At 37.4% G+C, this 18768-nt stretch overlaps 1 protein-coding gene across 3 annotated transcripts in view; it reads left to right on the top strand.

Moving 5' to 3' along the window:
• NAPEPLD (N-acyl phosphatidylethanolamine phospholipase D) overlaps nt 1-18768 on the top strand; it is a 21555-nt gene extending 2787 nt beyond the window's left edge. For 2 of the 3 annotated variants that reach the window (XM_039571234.1, XM_039571235.1), the window contains exons 2-5: nt 8594-8906; nt 14668-15314; nt 16235-16349; nt 17647-18768. In XM_039571234.1, the coding sequence (XP_039427168.1) occupies nt 8594-8906; nt 14668-15314; nt 16235-16349; nt 17647-17775 (1204 nt within the window). In that variant the 3' untranslated portion in view covers nt 17776-18768. Of the gene's footprint in view, nt 1-137; nt 2059-8593; nt 8907-14667; nt 15315-16234; nt 16350-17646 lie in introns of those variants that run through there. The other variant, XM_010395654.4, reaches the window with a different exon arrangement.

Raw genomic sequence — 18768 nt, 5'->3', positions numbered from 1 at the left:
TTTTATTGCTTAAAATATTTGGAAATAGTTTTCTCATGCTGTGGACTGGTTTTTGAGGGAAGGTTTCAGTGAGGTTCAACTGTTTCTGATAATAAGAGTGTGGCAATAGCAAGGTGTTTGTGTGTTTACATTAAATACTTTGTCTCCTTAAAACACCTATGTGTTTAGGATGGTGCCTTGAAAATTAGTAGATGGCTCATGTTTGTGTTGGAAGTATGCCTTGACTCTTCCATAAGAAGAAAAACCCAAACCACACAACTTCTAGTATTAACACTTCTGTTGTTGACTAACAACCAAAGCACCTTGCATTTCATTTAGAGTACATGAAGACTTCGTAATCTAGAGTTGTGGGGATGGAATCAAAGGCCTTTTATATATAGGAAAAAAGGGTGTAATGAAAAACATTTACATATCATGATGTTTCCAGTTTCCTTGAGTATTGATGTTTTGCTGTGTCTGGTGTACTGTCCCATGGAATTTCTTCTTAAATGGGTGTGTTTCAGTTAAAGAACTTTAAGGGTGCTGTATTGGATGTGTTTTCTGGCTTTCCAGTATGAAGTTTGGATATTCTAAACTTCTATTATTTGGAAAGGCTGGTGACCTTTTGGCTTAACTCATGTGAAAGATGGCTTTTGAACAGGTGCATTCAAGAAAAACATATAGTTCAACGAAGAAAAACTTGTCACTTCCTTATCTTAGCTGACCTTGAAATTATTTGCTTGGATTTCAGTAAATTTGAATTCAAATGTTATAAATAGTTCTGTAAAATCCACATATGTATAGGGTGCATGTACATACATAAACAGAGGGAGAGAGAGAATGTTGTTAGGACAAGCAGAAGTTGATTTTATACTGAAAATTAAGTAGAACTAGAAAGAATTTAGAGAAGTATTTTCATGTTGCAGAGAAATTACATTGGACCCTATGTGCTTGGACTTTGAACTGAAAAGAGGGAATCAAAATAGACAAGCCTTTAAATATGAATATAAACAAAATTTTATGACTATCTATTAACTTAAAAATAAAATTGAGTTTGTGGGTGTTGCTGCACTTCCTGGACAACTGAGGTTTTATAGGGTTTTAAAGGATTATTCTTGGTGTGAGTCTAGAGGAAGTTTGCATAAGTGTTTGTTCCTTTCTGGCATGGGGAGACGAGGAAAAAGAAAATTAAAAGGCTTAGTAAATGAAGTGGAGATAGCAATTGCACACATAAAAGTGCCAGAGTTGATGTTAAATGAGCTTTAGATCGTACTTTGCCATGTGGATCCTATACATCAAAGTTTTAACATTATTTCTGTGCATTTTTATGGAAACAGTTCTTACATTGCCTCTCTAACCACATGCTACAAAGGAAATCAGTTTTGTCCCACAGCATGTTCAAGTGGAGCCTTAATTTCATTACGTGTAATAGTATTTGGGTTTAGTCATATCTAATTGACATTAAGATGTTAGATGGAAAACCTTTACCCTTAGGATGGAGTGTGAGCTTGTAATATTTTAAAACTTTATTTTAGTTAAGAAAAACGTGTGCTAAGAGCTTCAATGGCATAGTAACTTAAAATACAAACTCCAAGATGTAGAGTGTGTTAGCACACAGGAGTGGTTAAAGTGTGTTTTTAAATGTTCAACTTCAAAGTTTGGCAGTTTTTTCCAACAGTAAACCCCGTCCTGGCAAGGTGTGCCTCTGTCATTAACTGGAGTCACATCAGTAACCAACTGAAACTAATGAACTACTCGTTTGCATAAATAGTTACACAAATGCCGCTCGTGCCAGAACGCCAGAGCTGGGCTCTGAATCCTGTAGCTGCGTTGGTACAAGTTTCATGTTTGCTCTTTTGGAAAAGCTTTATTGAAATTCTAAGTGTGAAGGGCGATCCATGTTGGAATCCATGACTTTCCTGTGCAGCTGTGTGTATATGCTATCTGCACTTATTTTTGTGTTGATTTAAAAATTGTCTGCATTTGATTTGTGACCCGGGTATTGTCTTGTGTACCATAACACAGCTGTAATGCACAAGCCTTGCTTCTGTGTGTGTCAGCCTCAGTCCTGCAGAGCAGGTAAGAAAACTTTGATTCCAGCTCTTGTTCTTTCAGCATTCTTCCCTATAAATTAAGTAGTTATATGAAATTAGTTGTTTAGGGAGAGCAAAGGAAGGCAGTTTCCTTTCTGGTATAGGGAAATTTGACTCCAGCTTCCCTTTGGTGACTGCTTCAGCAATAGCACAGAATTACACTGCTCTTGTTCTTAATCATAGTAATAGTCTAGGCTGCTCTTTTAAATGTGATGGCCATATGCCAACTTTTGTGTTCTTTTATTCAAGACTGCAATAAAAGATGAGGGTAGAGAGGAAAATAATTTATTTTAAAGGCATGTATTGCTAAAGAAATTGGCTCCTGGGTCTGTCATCTCTGTTCCTACTGCGTGTCCCCTATGGACAGCTACTGTTGTATTAGGGATCACAACCTGAACAGAATATGCATGTAACAAAAAATTTCTATCATATTATCTACAGATCACAGACATGTTTGGGGACTAGAGAATGCTCATATTGGACAGGGAGAATCATCTGGAGCACCTGGAAACAAATGAAAAATAGTTATGTATTATCCCAGATCCAAGAAGAGGCGTCTTTATTCAGTTGATACAGTGCCCATAGCTGGTAAGATTTAACCCAGCGCTGAGAAATAATTGGCTCCAGGGACCACTGATGGGCCTGACTCTAAAGCCTATTTGCATTTGTATCCAGAGGCATGCAAAGGTGTAGCTGATAGGCATGAATAACTTTCTGTTGGTTTGGTTCCCCTGATGAATACCAGCAAAATAGAGGTGGAATGTGTAGTAACGGGAGTGGGCTGCCTTGTGGGTGGTAGGTAGCTATTGAATGTGCTTCGTTATAATATGAAACATTACTGTCTGAGGACGTAAATGGAGAGTTTCAGCATCATCAGTACTAAGTGTGAATGAAACCTTGGAAGGGAGTAGATTGAAAATGAAAAGGTAGGAGGAATTGTTGGACCTAACTTGGCGGTATGTGTAACTGAGCTACACAGTGAATTCTAAATTGAGGGTATTTAATTCGTTATTTTTTTAAGCCATTGCTGGCATAAGTAGTTTTTGTTTACAACACTATATTCCTCTTCTCACCCTTCCCTGTCCTAACCAGTTTGTTGGTATAAACAATTGCATGTTTGCACAGTGATGCAGGTGATAATTAAGTGCTGCTCTAGGGATGGTAAGGTAAGAAATGACTATCAGCCAGATTAGTTTCTTAAACAAATTCACCATGTGGACAAAAGTGTCTGTTTTGGCAAGCCTGGGGGAGTAGTGAGGGCAGAAATGGATTGGCTCATGGTAGTGGCTGCTTAAGTAATACAGATGCTTAAGAATAAGCCTAACAACAGATGACCGTGGGTAGATGCTTCACCTCTTTTTTTATTTGTAATTAATTTTGTTTTTCTCCATGATGTCTAAATAAAACTTTGCTTTGTTTTACTATTGATCCTCAAAGCTAGGTAAGAATGATAAGGGATTTATTCTGATTTTATGAGGCTGTTTATGAAGAGAGCTGTTCCTTTTTCTGTTATCAACTCTATTATTAATCTTTCTTGACTAGTACACAAGGGCAGTGTAGAATCAGGATACTTACAGATCTGTTGAATGAAAATTTTGGCAACATTTGTTGTTGCTAGGGATTTTTAATGTGATTCAAATAGTAGAAGTATTCATGGATCAGCTAATGCAAGCTTGAGAGATCTTTGTGTGAAATCCTAATTCCAAGAGCATCTGGAATAATTGCTGGTGCAACTGCTGTGCAATGATAAAAAAAAATGTATAGTGAAAGAAAACTTCAAGATGTGTAGCAGTATACAGTTCACAGAAGGCTCAGGTTCTTGCTCTGGTAAGTCTACAATGGTAAGATGGAACAGCTTGAAGTACTGCACAATAAAAATTTAAATGTATTCAGAATTTTCCAGTCTCAAACTGTTCATTAATTAAAGCAGCCAATTTCAGACCTGAAGGAAAAATAAAAGCAGAGCCAGAACTTAGCTGGCAGTCATTTGATAGTAAAGCTTGTGGGAGCCAATTACTTACATGCTCCCTAGCGTTTGCAAATACCTTTCCTTCTAACTGAAACAATTTTTTGTTCTATTTCAAGCCAAAATGCATGGTTTTTGCAGTCATTAAAAATATCTATAATGAAAGAAAACTTCAGAGTTGTGTAGCTGTATATGGAGAAACTTCAGAGTCTTGTTTTGGTCAGGCCACAGTGGTGTGAGTTTGCTGGGCATTGTGTGCTGTCCCTCCTAGATGATCATTAGCGCAGCCTAGCTCTGGATGTAGTTTACATATAGAGACAGTGATTAAAAATGAACCAAACCCTTTACTTCAAAAAAAGCAGAGAAATTAAAGGTATTTGGGAAACTATGAAACGTTTACCAGGCAATTGTAAAGTTTTGGAAAAGTTGTTCTGTTCTAGTAAACCATAGCTTCATAATAACGCTTAAACTTTCAGGCCTATGGATTTGTTAAATAAGGACCACATTTCTGTGTAGCAAAGAAGGATAAGTCTGTTTTGGCAGACTTGATGCTTAGTACCATGGCTCTGTGATTAGTAGGGGGAACTACATCCATTTCATTTATGGAGCAGCAGATGTTAGAGGAGACTGGGTGGAAAGGGTGAAGACAATAGATTTTAAGCCTATGTTAAAGTAATTTGGCTTGAAGCTCTGCTATGTTTAAAAAGACCATTTAAAAAGAAAAATTATAATGACAGAGTGTTTCTTGTAATGGTATTGTATACTTTTCCAACCTTCTTTCGGAACAGAGAGTATTAAAATGTTTAGTTAAATTTTTGTTATTTTCCTAAATAAACAGAAGGCTCACAGCCAAAATATTTATATCCAAGTTTTCAGTTATGTAAGCAATGCTAAAATAAACCATTTGCCCGAAACCTGTTGTCCTAAGGGCTATATCCTGTTTACAGGTGTAAGCCAGTTTAGTGGGATGTAAGACATCCCATGGATTTTCCATGCCGTGTCTTGCCAGACCTACAACTTCTCTCTTCCTTTGTGGATTACTAGGGGTGCCTTAGTATTTGATGTTGGAAAACCAGTTATGTGAGCTCTGCATTTTGATTCATGTTAGACTTTGTCTTATTCATCAGCCAGTGGTGTTCTTCCCCTCTGTCCAGAACACTTTCTGGCCTTGTGGATTTCTCATGACCAATGGTCTTCTTTAGGAGTTTGTATGTCTTGGTCCATTTCCTCTTCTGAATTCAGCTGGAAGAGCAAAGAACCTCTAAGGACAGAGAGAGAGGGTGGTTGCCTTGTTTCTCTCCTGAGCCCCTCTTACAAATAGTGTCAATCCACTTGCCCTCTGCTGGAGGTAACTCATCTCATCCTGAAGGATGGTTCCATTTGCCAGGAAAGCAGTTTAATGTTTTAAGTAAAATTGTAGTTTTTCTTTATGTTTAAAAGTAGAAAAAGATTCCTTGTATAACTTTTCATAACAATGAATTTTCACCAGGGATGTGATCCTTTCCCTCTGCCCCCTCCTAAGTGAACACAATTCTACTCCAGTTGGATTTTCATATCTTTATAGCTCATAATTTTTCTGCCACTTGAGTGCTTAAATTAGTTTTTCAAGTGCCAAACTATCATTTTTGCGTGGGAAGAATTTAGGAAAGCTGGCAGAAAAATCAACTGATTTGTGATTGGGTATTTTCTGTTATTTAAAATACACCTGCCCAATCTCCTTATCTGTAGATGCTTTCTTTTGCAAAAGTGTAAGAATCTCTTTGGACTAGTAATTGGTTGAGTTTTATTTTAAGCTAATGATTCCTGGCTTTCAAGAAATTATCATCTTCCTCTTCTATATAAGACAACTATGTCATTAATATTGTAGGATATGTTTAATCAGTTTAAATGAAACAGAAATGATCTGGCAAGATTGATACTTCAAAGGAATCTACAGTTCATCAGGAATACTTTAAGTTGTTTGTAAATGCGTCCCTTTCTTATGCATGTAAAAGGTTTAAAGTATTCTGTGAGCACTGAGCTCTTTTATCCTTTCAGTTGCTTATGGAATACTAATGAAAGTAATGTATGTGCATCATGTGGAAAATATGTTGGCAGACAGATAGATACCTGCAGTGCCTTAAATGCTTTGGCATTGTCTTTGTTTAATCGGCATAGTTGATCCCTGCTTCCCCTAGAGGTTTATACTTCCAGGATAAGATCAAAGGTTTATATGAAGGTTTAAGCAAAAGTAGAATTCACCTATTTTAGAGATGAATGAATAGATAAACAGAAGCTTAAAAATAAAACTTCAGGCACCCCAGTCTCTAATATAAAATGTCTTGTAGGAGCAATAATTACAGTAGTTATATATATTTAAGAAATCAGACATCTGAGATGTTAAGAGAAGAATTTCCTGGAATTAAGTACCTATCTGATTAAACTTTTGTGATTTGTTTTCATGATGCTTTCTGAAAGAGTAGCTGTTTTATGCTGTGTCTGTGTGCTTTGCTAAATTAATAAGCTGACTTGGCATTGAAAATGCTCTTTGAGGAATGCAAAAAAAAAAAACCCCAAACCCAATCATTAAGTTAAAGTAACAGTTAAAATATCCAATACCATTTTTTGGGTATTCTGTCTGTCTTTTTGTGGCACTGATTCTTTGTGTTACCATTTACATCTGCTTAAAATGCTACAGAGCAAGTTGAGTGTTTCATTGAAGGCTGATTCCAGTAAATGTTTAGTGGAATAGAGAAAAAAAGCCTAGAAATATCAACAGTTAAATTTAAATTATGATGCAGATATGGTATCCTAGTGCTAGATAGGAAATACGTAAGTGGAGTGGTTTCAGTAAACTGCAGTGAAACTGGAGTACAAAGCAATTACATAAAATAAGATTGTGACCGGGGTATAAAAAAGTTCTGTCAGCCGTGTCTTCTGAGTGCCGTTCGTGCTTTTTTATTAGAAATGAATTTTGATGTGTTAGTATTTTATCTCTCCTGTATGGCACAATAATGGTTATTTTGTTAAGAAAATTTCACAATATTTATCAATTGTCGTATTCTTTGCAACTGATACCATACTTAGTGTTTAGTCGTCAGTTGCTGCTGAAATAGCAGAAATGGACTCTGCATTTGAAATTGGAGCATCATCAGCAAATGCATTTGGGTTCAGTTTGCTGACACATGTATGTAATATCTTAGCTGAAATGTTGCAGTGAACAATATATTTAATTTTCCCTGTAATTATGAGCTTATGGGAGGCACAGTGAGTTATGTGATTTCTAAGAAAATTGTGAGCTTTAATTCTGTTCTCTGACACTGTTGTTTGCATGGACTGGCTTGGCTACATTGGCCCAGTGCTTCTGAGTGTACAGCCAAAGTCTGAGTATTTGAATTAGTGAAACAGTAGCTAGACCAAAACATGTGGTGGAGAGTTTTCCACAGGGAAAACTTCAAAATTTGTTATTAAAAATTATTCCTGCACCTAAGCTGTAAATAGTGCTGTCTGTTCATTACTAGTTGTCTTCTAGTTATTATCAGATAGAGTCTGTAAATGCCAGAAAGTTGTGCACTCACTAAAACAGTAACTTTTTTTAAAGCTGACAGAACAGTGTATTTACTTTCAACATTTCAGTCAAAAGTAAATACAGAAATGGAAGCATTGAGCTTCAATTGAATTGCTTTGGCAGGGTATTTGGTTTTTCTACCTTGGATATAATAAGATTATATTCGTAAACTCTGCAACACTTAGGTGCAGTTTGGAATAAGAGACTCTGAGTACTGAGTTCATAGTTTTCTAAGAAATATACCAGAATCATGACTTCATAGAAATAAGTTTTTCTCAGTTATTTTCTCACTTTTTTTATGTTTCATGATGGAATTAAGAGCAAACATTGCAGCTCTGATTTGAAATATTTCAATTTCCTGTGGCCTTTCACCAGTTGGTTCAGTTAAATGTGTATCAAAATTATATTTGGAACAGTTACATTTACCCTGATTGTAATAAACTTATGTTTTAGACAAAATAGGAAACAGTGCCAAATATCTTTTGTGTTCTGAGTTTCCTGCATGTGTGTTGGTATAAGTAAAGTGTTAGTAATGCTACACAAGACTGCTGCTTTTACTACAAAACTAAGTCACTATATAGGTAAATCCTAAGGTATGGTATATTTCCAGTGTCTCTTGGACGGACTTGCAGGATCGTATTACATGAGGCACTAAATGTCATAAGTTTCAGGAGAAATGAGTATTCTTCCAAAATGTAAATTAAGGAACCCTTCCCCCTCACTTTTGCAGTTGGTAGATAATAGTGTTAGTATCTGAAGCTGTGCATTCCAGGGAGTAAAATTCAGCCTGAACTACAAAGAGCCCTCATGTCTGCTAGTCACAGCATGTTTTTGAAGCCTTTTGTGTAATAGTGACTGCTTTAAAAGCATATTTTGTTGATAAAAAAAAATACAGTAGATCATAAAACAAGAAAGGCAGGCTTGTTTCTAATGTGCGTGAGAACATTTAGTCTTATGAATGTTGATGCTAGTCCAAGAAAATATTGATTAATTTAAAATTTGATTTAGTTCCCCTGAAAAAGTTATGGATAAGAACACAGATGAAGAGCAGCCTTCAACTGCATGTAACCAGTACCCTAAAGAAGCAGTGAAGAAACGTCAGAATTCAGATCGAGGTTCCGGGAGGAGTGATTCTTCCAGGACCTTCAGAAAAAGCTTCAGGCTGGACTACAGATTAGAAGAGGATGTAACTAAATCAAAGAGAGGCAAAGATGGAAGATTTGTCAACCCATGGCCAACGTGGAAATCACCAACCTTATCAAACATTTTGAAATGGTCCCTCATGGAGAAAGACAACAGCAATGTGCCACGCTCAAAGCAGGTAAATACTTCCATGTTTTCCTTTTGTGATTTAGACTGCTTTTACATCTGCTCTAATCAATAAAATAGGACAGTTTCTAACTAATACTCATTAGGCATCTTCTGGAGACTTTTCTAAGTCTTACTTTTCTGATTTTAGTATCATTTTATTCTTTTCAAAAGGTGGATTAATACTTTCTACCTCTTTAATTTTTGTCTCCGTTAGGTCCACACCTTTTGATTTATACAGCTAAGTTTATATTTATAAAAACAACAAAAATGGCCCCCTAGTTCAGTCATAAACCAGTTACAGCCATTCCTTTTTAACAGTTGTTGTTTTATGAAGCATGCTATTAACTTAATTTGTCTCGCATGAAATAGCTGATTTCATGACATATCTAATTTTTAAAATTTTCCCTTTTTTTCCAGACTGCAATTTAATGCATATGTTGCATCTTTTTCATGAAGGTTTCTGTCACCTACTTATGAAAATATTTACAAATCTGTTTTTTCTGTTTCAGTACACCAGGAGAAAAAAATGCATATGTTAAAACTAACCTGATCTAGTTACATTTGTACTGAAACACTTAAAGTACAGTGCCAGTTTACGGGGTAACACTGTTATTTGTTCTTGGTGAAATGCTATCGTCAGGTATTATGTGTAAAGAAGGAGACAGGTGAAGCTTCTTTTCCATGAAGAGTAATGGATACTGGAAAGTCATGGGTTATGTTTATGGTCACAGGAAGAATGAAGATGACTAAGTTTTGACAGAATTACTTCTCAGTGTACTTCTGATGTGTTGACTGTACTTCAGAAAAGCTGTGCTGAAGGGTGCACAACCGAGGACAGCATTTGTTAACAAGCAGGCGTTAATAATGCTTTTAAGCATTCAGGAGGGTATGCACAACTTACAGATCTCACAGCCAGTATTTAGTAAAGAGCTTTCAATTTTGTCTTACCTGAATTACCTTTGAAGGAAGGAATTCTATCAGTTTTATGGACAGGAAAGCCATGTTACACATTAACGCATGATGGTCAGAGGTTTGGGGATATTTAAGGGACAAATAATCTTGGCTGTATTGAATAATAATAATAATAAAATCTGACTTAGAAGCACAGCAAACTTTTGTTGGTCTTGGGATCGCTTCTGTTTTAAAATTTTGGTGTCTTCCTTGTGGTGACAACCGTTGCCTCAGTGTGTACAGCTTTCTAGACAGCGTGCTGGCCACATTTTCATGAAATTCACACCTGGACGTTTTCAGTTGCTTTTGACCTCTGCCCTTCTTGGTATGCGTGGAACAGTCTTTGTATCTTCCCAGTGCCAATCAGAAACCCGGGTAGTGACTGAAGTCCCTCGAAGGCAATGCTGAGGTGTACTATGGAGTGCAGAACATACAGCACTGATGGAGTGCAGAACTGCAGCATTCCCCTTTAATTTACAGTTTGCCCCTACAATAAAGGATGATCACAAAGAAATCTACAAGGCAGCAGTTGAAAAGCTGTCTCTCTGACCCAGCTGGGATTCATTTTGGGCTAATCTTACTGTTTGCATGATAAATCTTTTAATTAAGTGCCTTAATTCAGGAGTTCAGTGAAGTAAATCAGAAACAGAAAAACCTAGATAGGGATCAATGAAATGTACTTGTGGAGTCCTCAGCCATTTTGATGCTTGTTCCACCCAGTTTTGTTCCACCCTTAAATCAGCCTGTGAAGTGCATCTGAGCTTGTTTAAAATTCAAACTCAGGGCTCTATACTTTATTTATCACTGCTAGATGGCATGTCCTTTGAACAGACTCCTACTTCAGTTTCTGCACTGAGTGTGGCTGGTGATGCCCTGCTATCCTGGTCAGGTTCACTTTATCTGTACCAAGTGCTTTGCATATGTAAAAACAAGCATATTATCCAGGATAAGTGCTTGTGCTTCACTGTGGAAAAGCTATATGTATTATAATCATGCCTTCATAATGAGCCTATATCATTATCCAGAATGCATGGACTTCTTGTATTTTCATTACAGGCTTTATTAATAACTTTGTTTGGGGCTGTTGAAGGATCTTTAATTATTAGTTGTTGGATCATCAGTTTAGATTGTTCTCATTTCTGTAAAATCCTGTGGTATTCTAGTATGCACTAAGCGCCAAAAATCCTAAGCTAATCAGCTGGTCTTACCAAAGCTTGTCATGTGTTTCTTCTTGCTTTGCATTAGGAGGGAAAGAAGAACAGGGCGGGGGGAAGGGACACAGCAGGAGAAATTTTTGTATTACTTCAGTAATGAAGACAAGACAGTATTAAGTGCATTTTGCTTCTCTTGGTAGCTGATTTGACATAATTGCCATATTTCAAAAATCTATTATAATTCTTCTGGTTTTAATGTGTCTCTGGTTAGTCTGACAGAGCAAAATATAGCAGGATAAAAATTCCATATGATATGTATTTTATGCATTATGTTGCTTTATCCTGTTATGTGAGTTTTAAGTATTTCTTGTGAAGTAAACTGCTACTAGAACTTGTGTTTTAGTTTGAAATCTTATGAGCTGAGTGTTGCTCATTGCTTTAACAGGTGATTTTGGTGTGCTTTTGTAAAATACTAAAAAAAAAGCCCAAACACAAATCCCATGCACTGAGAAATAATATTTTGGTGTGATGTACTGTGATTAGTTCAACATGCCTGATTTCTGATCTCATCTTCTGAGCAATCATTGATTTGGATCAGAGGCCTGTGTATCACAAACCTGGAAAGCACAAGCTCTGTATGAGATCTACAAGTTACATTGCCTTTGTGCTCTTGGTTTGTCTTGAACTGTTGGTCACGGAATTTTGTTTAAATCAGTCAGGATGGCAGTTGTTCGAACTGTGCTCCTCTCTATTTATCAATCTTCCTGTCTATGTAACTTTTACAAATGCCTTTTATAGTGATTAGTTCTACCTTTAAATCAACTGCAGTGACAATCCCAATGACATCCCTGTAAAGCCTTTATTAGTAGTGCAGATGTGTTGTGGCTTTAGCCAGCCAAGTCCCAGTCAGCTGCTCACTTCCACCCCCCAATGCTTGCATCCCAGTGGAATTGAAAGGGCAAAAATCAGATAACTTCTGGGTTGAGCTAAAGACAGTTGAATAGGTAAAGCAAAAACTGCATGCACAAGCCAACTAAGTTTATTTTCACATGGGCAGGCAGGTGTTCAGCCATCCCCAGGAAAGCAGGGCTGCATTCCATGTAACAGCTACTTGGGAAGACAAACGCCATTCTTTCTGAATGTCCCCCACCTCCTCCTTCTCACCCCAGATTTTACTGCTGAGTGCAATGTTGTAAGGTATGAGATATCTCTCTGATGAGTTGAGGTCACCTCTCCCAACTGTGTCCCTCCCAGCTTCTTGTGTGCCCCCAGTCAACTGGCTGTGATGCGATTTAAGCACTGTTCAGCAAAGCTGAAACATCAGTCTGCTGTCAGCACTTGGTAGAATATATCTGAGTCCCACTTAACTAATTGTTCACATCTGCCAATTGGCCAGTTCCTCATCCATTTAGTATTGTTTATTAATATTGCATGATACTGATTTTAATAACTAACTTGTCCCAAATGTCAGCAAAAATAGCAAAAATAAGTTTAGTTAATAAATTTAGTTCTGAGAAAATTTGTAGTCTAACTCTAAAACTATCTACTCAAAAAGAATATTCTCCATAAAAAATGTACTAACTGACCTGAACTGCATTATGACAGTTAGTTATTGAATTCCACATCTGAGTTGTATTTCTTTGATGTTATCTGATTTTTTGACTTAACAATGTGTAATTTGTCAGTATGTCCTAATTTCTGTTTTTGAGTATTATGTTAGTTTTATGCACCTTTTTTTTTTAATTGAAGTGTCACAGTATAACACTTCTGTAGTTCAGATTTCTGTTGTTCCCATGTACTTGGAATGAAATAGAGATAAGAAAATGATGCTTCTTTCTTAGAGAAGCAGCCATTTATCTCAGTCTAAGACTGCTACTTTTCTTGTATGAACTAAGGGGTTGTATTGTACTAAGCTTATATTCAGCTTTATAGAAGGTTATCTATTTCTTGTCGCTGGAGACAGTAATGAAACTTTTTCAGTGGATGTGTCTTATCCATTAGCTCTCAGAAAAAGCAATTTCATGAATATTTTATTATTTACAGTAGAATTGCAGGGGGATGGAGATGTGCATGCTTTGTTTTTCCCAACATATGCTTTCCAAATCAATAAAATATTGTGGAGAAAGTAACTTCCCTGAAGCTGTCAGGACTTATTTAGCAAGGCAACTTCTCTAGTCCTAAACTGTCACAGCATCAGCTGGACTTTTAAAGGAGCACGTGGTCAGCTCTGTATAAATTCACTGATAGTGCTAATCTGTGCTAGGCTGAGAGAATGAGAGCAGCAACCATGGCAGGGAGAACTTGACTTGAACCAGAAATGCTGGGACATTTGTGATAACCAGGGAGAGGAATGTCAGGAGTTAGAATTTGCCCTAGCACATGAAAATTCTTCTAAAGCAACATGAGGAGTTCAGACCAGAATTGTTTGGGAGGAGAGCATTAGCTGTGTTGTGGCCAAGCTGGACATGATCAGGAATTCTGAGAAGACTCTTTGGTTGGTTGGTTTTTTCAATAGGAAAGTTCCTTATTTATTAAACATAAAATTTCTGCGTAAGCACCTCCACCAAACTGCAGTGAAGAGCATAACTCTGGTTCAAAATGAGAGAATGAATGGTGGTTGGGCAGTGAGCTTCAGTAGGTAATGTACAGCCATGGCCTCCTTTGTGCCAGCTTGAGGATACACATAGAGTCAAATTTGAGCCAGTCAAAATGAGATCTGTATATTTTTCACCTCTGAATTGATGTTCAGCCAGATCGGTTCTCTGACCTGTCGTGCTCGAGTAGGGACTGCATAACTAGTCAAGCTGGAATAAGAGAGGAGATGGGAGAACCTTTTCATAACTTTGTTACACAGAAGAATGGATTTAGGTTGATTTCCAGTCATTCATGGGACTGCATCCTGCACATACATGGAGAGCAGTACAGTGATTTATTCAGTAAAAATTAAACTTTAATTACCCTAAAGGCTTCAATAAAACACCAGAAGCAGCATATCTAAGTACCTTAAGGTTTATATTAAAAATGATCTTTTGTTTTATGAATGTTCATTAAATTATTGGCAGGATGGGAAGGCATAATTGTAATAGCTAACATTAGCCAGGTAAGGTTAACCTCTGTGTGCTGCTTCTAGATGTAATGAGGAGAGAGAGAGGGCCTCATAAAGGCTTAAGGGGCTTTTGTGGAGTGTGACTGGGGAACATGGCATTTTCTTTCAGCTGTGACTTACTCCTGTTAGGACTTAAGAGGATGCCTCATTTAGTTGCATAAGCTAAACTTGAGTATTTGTTAAGTAACACTCTGTGTGTGCATGTGTATGCATATTCTTTTTCAGGTGGAGGTATCCCTTCCTGGGATGCTGTTAATGCCTTGCAGTGCTCTCATTGCAATGCCCCCAGACTCTATCAGGTCTCCTTGCCTGATGGGATACTCTCTTCTCTTTCTTGACAGAGAAGTGTAAATGTTGCAAAAACCTAAAATGAAATTAGGAGGAAGTAGCTGGGAAAATGGACATTAAAAAGGCATCTGGTGCGTGCTGCAGTTCTCTGCATAAAAATATAAACAAAGTACAAATCTTGACTGTATTGATTTGTGCCTTGTATGCAGTTTTTGTTCCATGGCCAAGTACATTCTGAAATCTCTCATGCATACTGTGTTCTTTTTTGCCAGGAACTCGATAAAGAACTTCCAGTGTTACAACCTTACTTTGTTCAAATGCCAGAAGAGGCTGGGAAGACAGGAGCTGGTATGAGAGTCACATGGCTGGGACATGCCACAGTTATGGTGGAAATGGATGAACTTGTATTTCTTACTGACCCAGTCTTCAGCCAGAGAGCTTCCCCTATTCAGCTGTTGGGTCCCAAGCGCTTCCGAGGGCCTCCGTGCACAGTAGCGCAGCTCCCCAAGATAGATGCGGTGTTGATCAGCCACACCCACTACGATCATCTGGACTACAACACTGTGGCAAGTCTGAACGAACGCTTCGGCAGCGAGCTGCGCTGGTTTGTGCCTCTGGGGCTCCTGCAGTGGATGCAGAGATGTGGGTGTGAGAATGTGATTGAACTGGATTGGTGGGAAGAGAACTGTGTCCCTGGTCATGATGCAGTAACTTTTGTCTTCACCCCTTCCCAACACTGGTGCAAAAGGACTGTGACAGATGATAACAAGGTTCTCTGGGGCAGCTGGTCTGTCTTGGGACCTTGGAATAGGTTTTTCTTTGCAGGAGATACTGGATATTGTTTTGCTTTTGAACAAATAGGTAAAAGGTTTGGACCTTTTGATCTTGCAGCCATCCCCATTGGAGCTTATGAGCCAAGGTAGGAAAATCAGAGTTTGAGCAAAATACGTAAATGAAATTATATACTGATGACAAAAAATACACCCAGAAGTTAAAACTATACTGTATTAAAAAGGTGTACTTTATTAAAAAGTATGTGTATGTGTGATGTTTTTAGAGAGTTTTTTCTTCAGACTTAAGGACAGCAAGGATGAATCAGCAGTCCTTCTTCCCTTAAAAATGTTGAGTAAAAATCTGGAATTATTCTGCCTTTTTTTTCTGAAACAGCATCATTTAATCCAGCCCATTCCAGTGTATGTCATTTGCTGCATTTTTCTCTTGCTTCAGTCTTTACCCTGGTTTTGCAACTCATCTGGAGACAAAGATGGCTTGGTTATCAAGTATGAAAGATCTGTTTGCTCAGGAGAGCAAACTTTGCTCCTTTTGGAGAAAACACTTAGACAATAGCACTCATGTAATGCTGGAAGGAAAGCATGTATGGACTGGGAAAGGAAGATAGGAATCCAAACAGCATGGTAAAAATACAGTATCTTTCAAGAATTGTCAAGTTCTCTCTTCTGTTTTCCCTGTTTCCTTGGGCTATCTCCGAAGCACACACTTTTTGGTGTGTCCTGCTAGCATGAAATTTTTTCAGGGACAGATTTAAAGTTTCAGCCTTAATGCCTTAAGGCCCCAGTAATATGTCCTTATACTATTGAAAACAGAGATAAGAAAAAATCTTTCAAAAAGAGAGTACAGTACATGAACTGCTGTTTCATGGATATGTTGGTGTATGTTAGTTTCCTGATTTTCAGTGTTCTGTATGTTGTCCAGGTGTACATGCTTACGATTTTTTTGATTAGGTGAGCATATGTTTCTTTTTGTTCTTTGCAATGGAAGTAAAGGAGAAATCTTGCACTGAATTAGGTGACACAAAAATGTCATGCTTTGTTTTGGTAGGTGGTTTATGAAATACCAGCACGTGGACCCTGAAGAAGCAGTAAGAATCCATATTGATGTTCAAGCAAAGAAGTCTGTAGCAATTCATTGGGGGACCTTTGCTTTAGCAAATGAGGTAAATTGCAACGCTAAACATGAGTTCAGATTTCCAAGGACTAGACAGTCATTAGTGAAGCTTTGCTTGTGCAGTTTAACCTACATATCTGTAAATGTAAACTTAAAATGTGGACTTTGTATAGAGTGAAAAGTTACTGCTCTATGTACTGCTGTTCAAAACAATGATTAGCTTTTCATAACCAATTACATCAAATATTTCCATGGTTAAGAAAATACAGAGTTATTGAAACAAATGTGGGGGATTTCTGATACGCAGATGCTGAGGAGCATCACAGATGAGGACACATGCAGTATTATGCATTACATTATGCAGTAATAAAAACAAACTCAGTGGTGCATCACTTGGAGATAGTAAGCACTGCGTGCCTGTAGGTCAATACAGTATTTATTAATTACGTCTATCTAGTAAATATATGAGCACTATTTTTAATAGTTGATTCAAAGTTAAAACCAGAAAGGATATGAAAAAAATTGATTTAGTCTGAGGTTTTGATCTTTTAAAATGTTTTTATTCTCCTCTACCCCCTCAAGTCCACAAATCTAGTAAGAAGGTTACCCAGAGACCTTCACAGCAACTAAAAATGTAGTGAAATAGGAAGTGTCTACATTTGCTTTGATACTGTCTGGTAGCTGTTTTTCAACTTTGTCTTTGCATCAGTTGCACCACTTTATCTCCTAATTCACACCTGATAGTGTAATCACCTGATCTGTCAAATGTTCTGTCCCGGCTGTCCTCCCTCCCAGCTCATCGTGCACCTCCTTGGCAGAGTATGGAGGGAACATAGGACGCTTGAATAGAACGTTTCCTGTCCTCAGTGTTTCCAATAAACTGTGTTACTAGTGCCCGCGGTACAAATGTTACTGTGTATTTAGCAGCACAAAAAAAAGAGATTACTCGCTGATGATGCCTTTTCTGAAATGTAACAAATACACCGCGGTAACTTGAGGGGGGCCGCCCTGACAGAGCCGAGTGTTCAGACAGGACCGCTGACAGCTTGGGTTTACAGAGCGAGGGAAAGCGCCAGCTGCTGGCGGGCAGCGCTTCCTCCGAAGGGATCTATTACTGCATTGAAGACGACCGAGTTCAGGCTGACAAGTTGAGCCTTACTAGTTGTTACTCTGCAGCTGTATATCAGCGTTCGTATCGTTTAAAAACTTAAAATGAACCCAAACATTTTAGTTTGACAAATAACCTTTTCCTCCCCCCGTTTTTTAGAGCAGTGAATTTTTTTTTCCCCCCCTCAAAAAATGTTGCAGTGGTATCTTTTCCCTCATATTATTCTAATTTTTTCCAGTATTACTTGGATCCTCCGGTTAAATTGAATGAAGCTCTTGAAAGATATGGCTTGAAAAAAGATGACTTCTTTCTCTTACGCCACGGAGAATCACGGAACTTGAACACAAATGACCGGTTTGAAAACTGAAACAGTGTCAGTTCCTTGTAAGCCCTGTTTGATTTGAACTAGCAATGAATGCTACAATACTAACATGATGTACTTACACTATGGATTTTTTAGATTGAATTGGATTTGTAGATGCCAGGTTTGTCAGTTTCAGAACTAAAGCTTGCATACCAATGTCATGACAAATTTTGCTAGTTATATTGTTTATGAATTTAGAGAGGTAATCTAAAAGTGGTTTATATACTAAGTGTTGTCTGGGAATAACTTGTGGTTTCAACTCTGATGTACACCACCAATAAAAAAAAATATTTTTAAACTTTCATCTTACCTGCATCAGCAATAATAACTTCAGCACAGAACATATTCTTAGGATTAATGGCTAACTTGAATTATTCATTGTTAGACTGTCATCTCCCACTTGTTAGTCTTCAGGTTATGCCTTGTACCTTGATAGCTTCACTATGTATGTTTTGGGGGGTGAAGTCATCCAATACAGCTGTGTTGTTAAAGCACAAGTGTGGTAAAATTGGTTTACTCTTCATTTTCATGTATTTATGAACCACAAAAGCTGAATTTTGCAATGATCAAAGAAATGTGCCTTTTAAAGAGAGAGAATTTAATATTGCATCATGGATGTGTAAAACTAACTGCTGGCCAGAGCATCTGCACACTTTCATTGTTTTGTCTATGTTTTTAAGTTAGGTCTGAATGTGTCAATTGCAGCACATGAAGGAAAAATCCCTTCATGTTGCTTGTCCTTGCATTAACTCAGCTGTTTTCTAAGTTTGTTTTTTGTTTGGTTTTGTTTGTTTTTTTTTAAAGTGGAAAGTCTTAAGCAAGAGCTTTGGTATTTTTTGTTATAGCTTCCTTATAATTTTAAAGTTGAATGAGAGATTACAACATTGTTCAGTGTTATAAAACTTAGCCAAATGTATCTGTATCAAATTGTCTTGCTAATTTACAGAATTAAAGCCTATTGTTGCCAATAAAAAGGGTTGTTATTCTCCTTCATAA

This window comes from Corvus cornix, chromosome 1A (genome assembly GCF_000738735.6).
Source record: "Corvus cornix cornix isolate S_Up_H32 chromosome 1A, ASM73873v5, whole genome shotgun sequence".
NCBI classification, from domain to species: Eukaryota; Metazoa; Chordata; class Aves; order Passeriformes; family Corvidae; genus Corvus; species Corvus cornix.
This window is presented reverse-complemented; position numbering and strand designations above follow the sequence as displayed.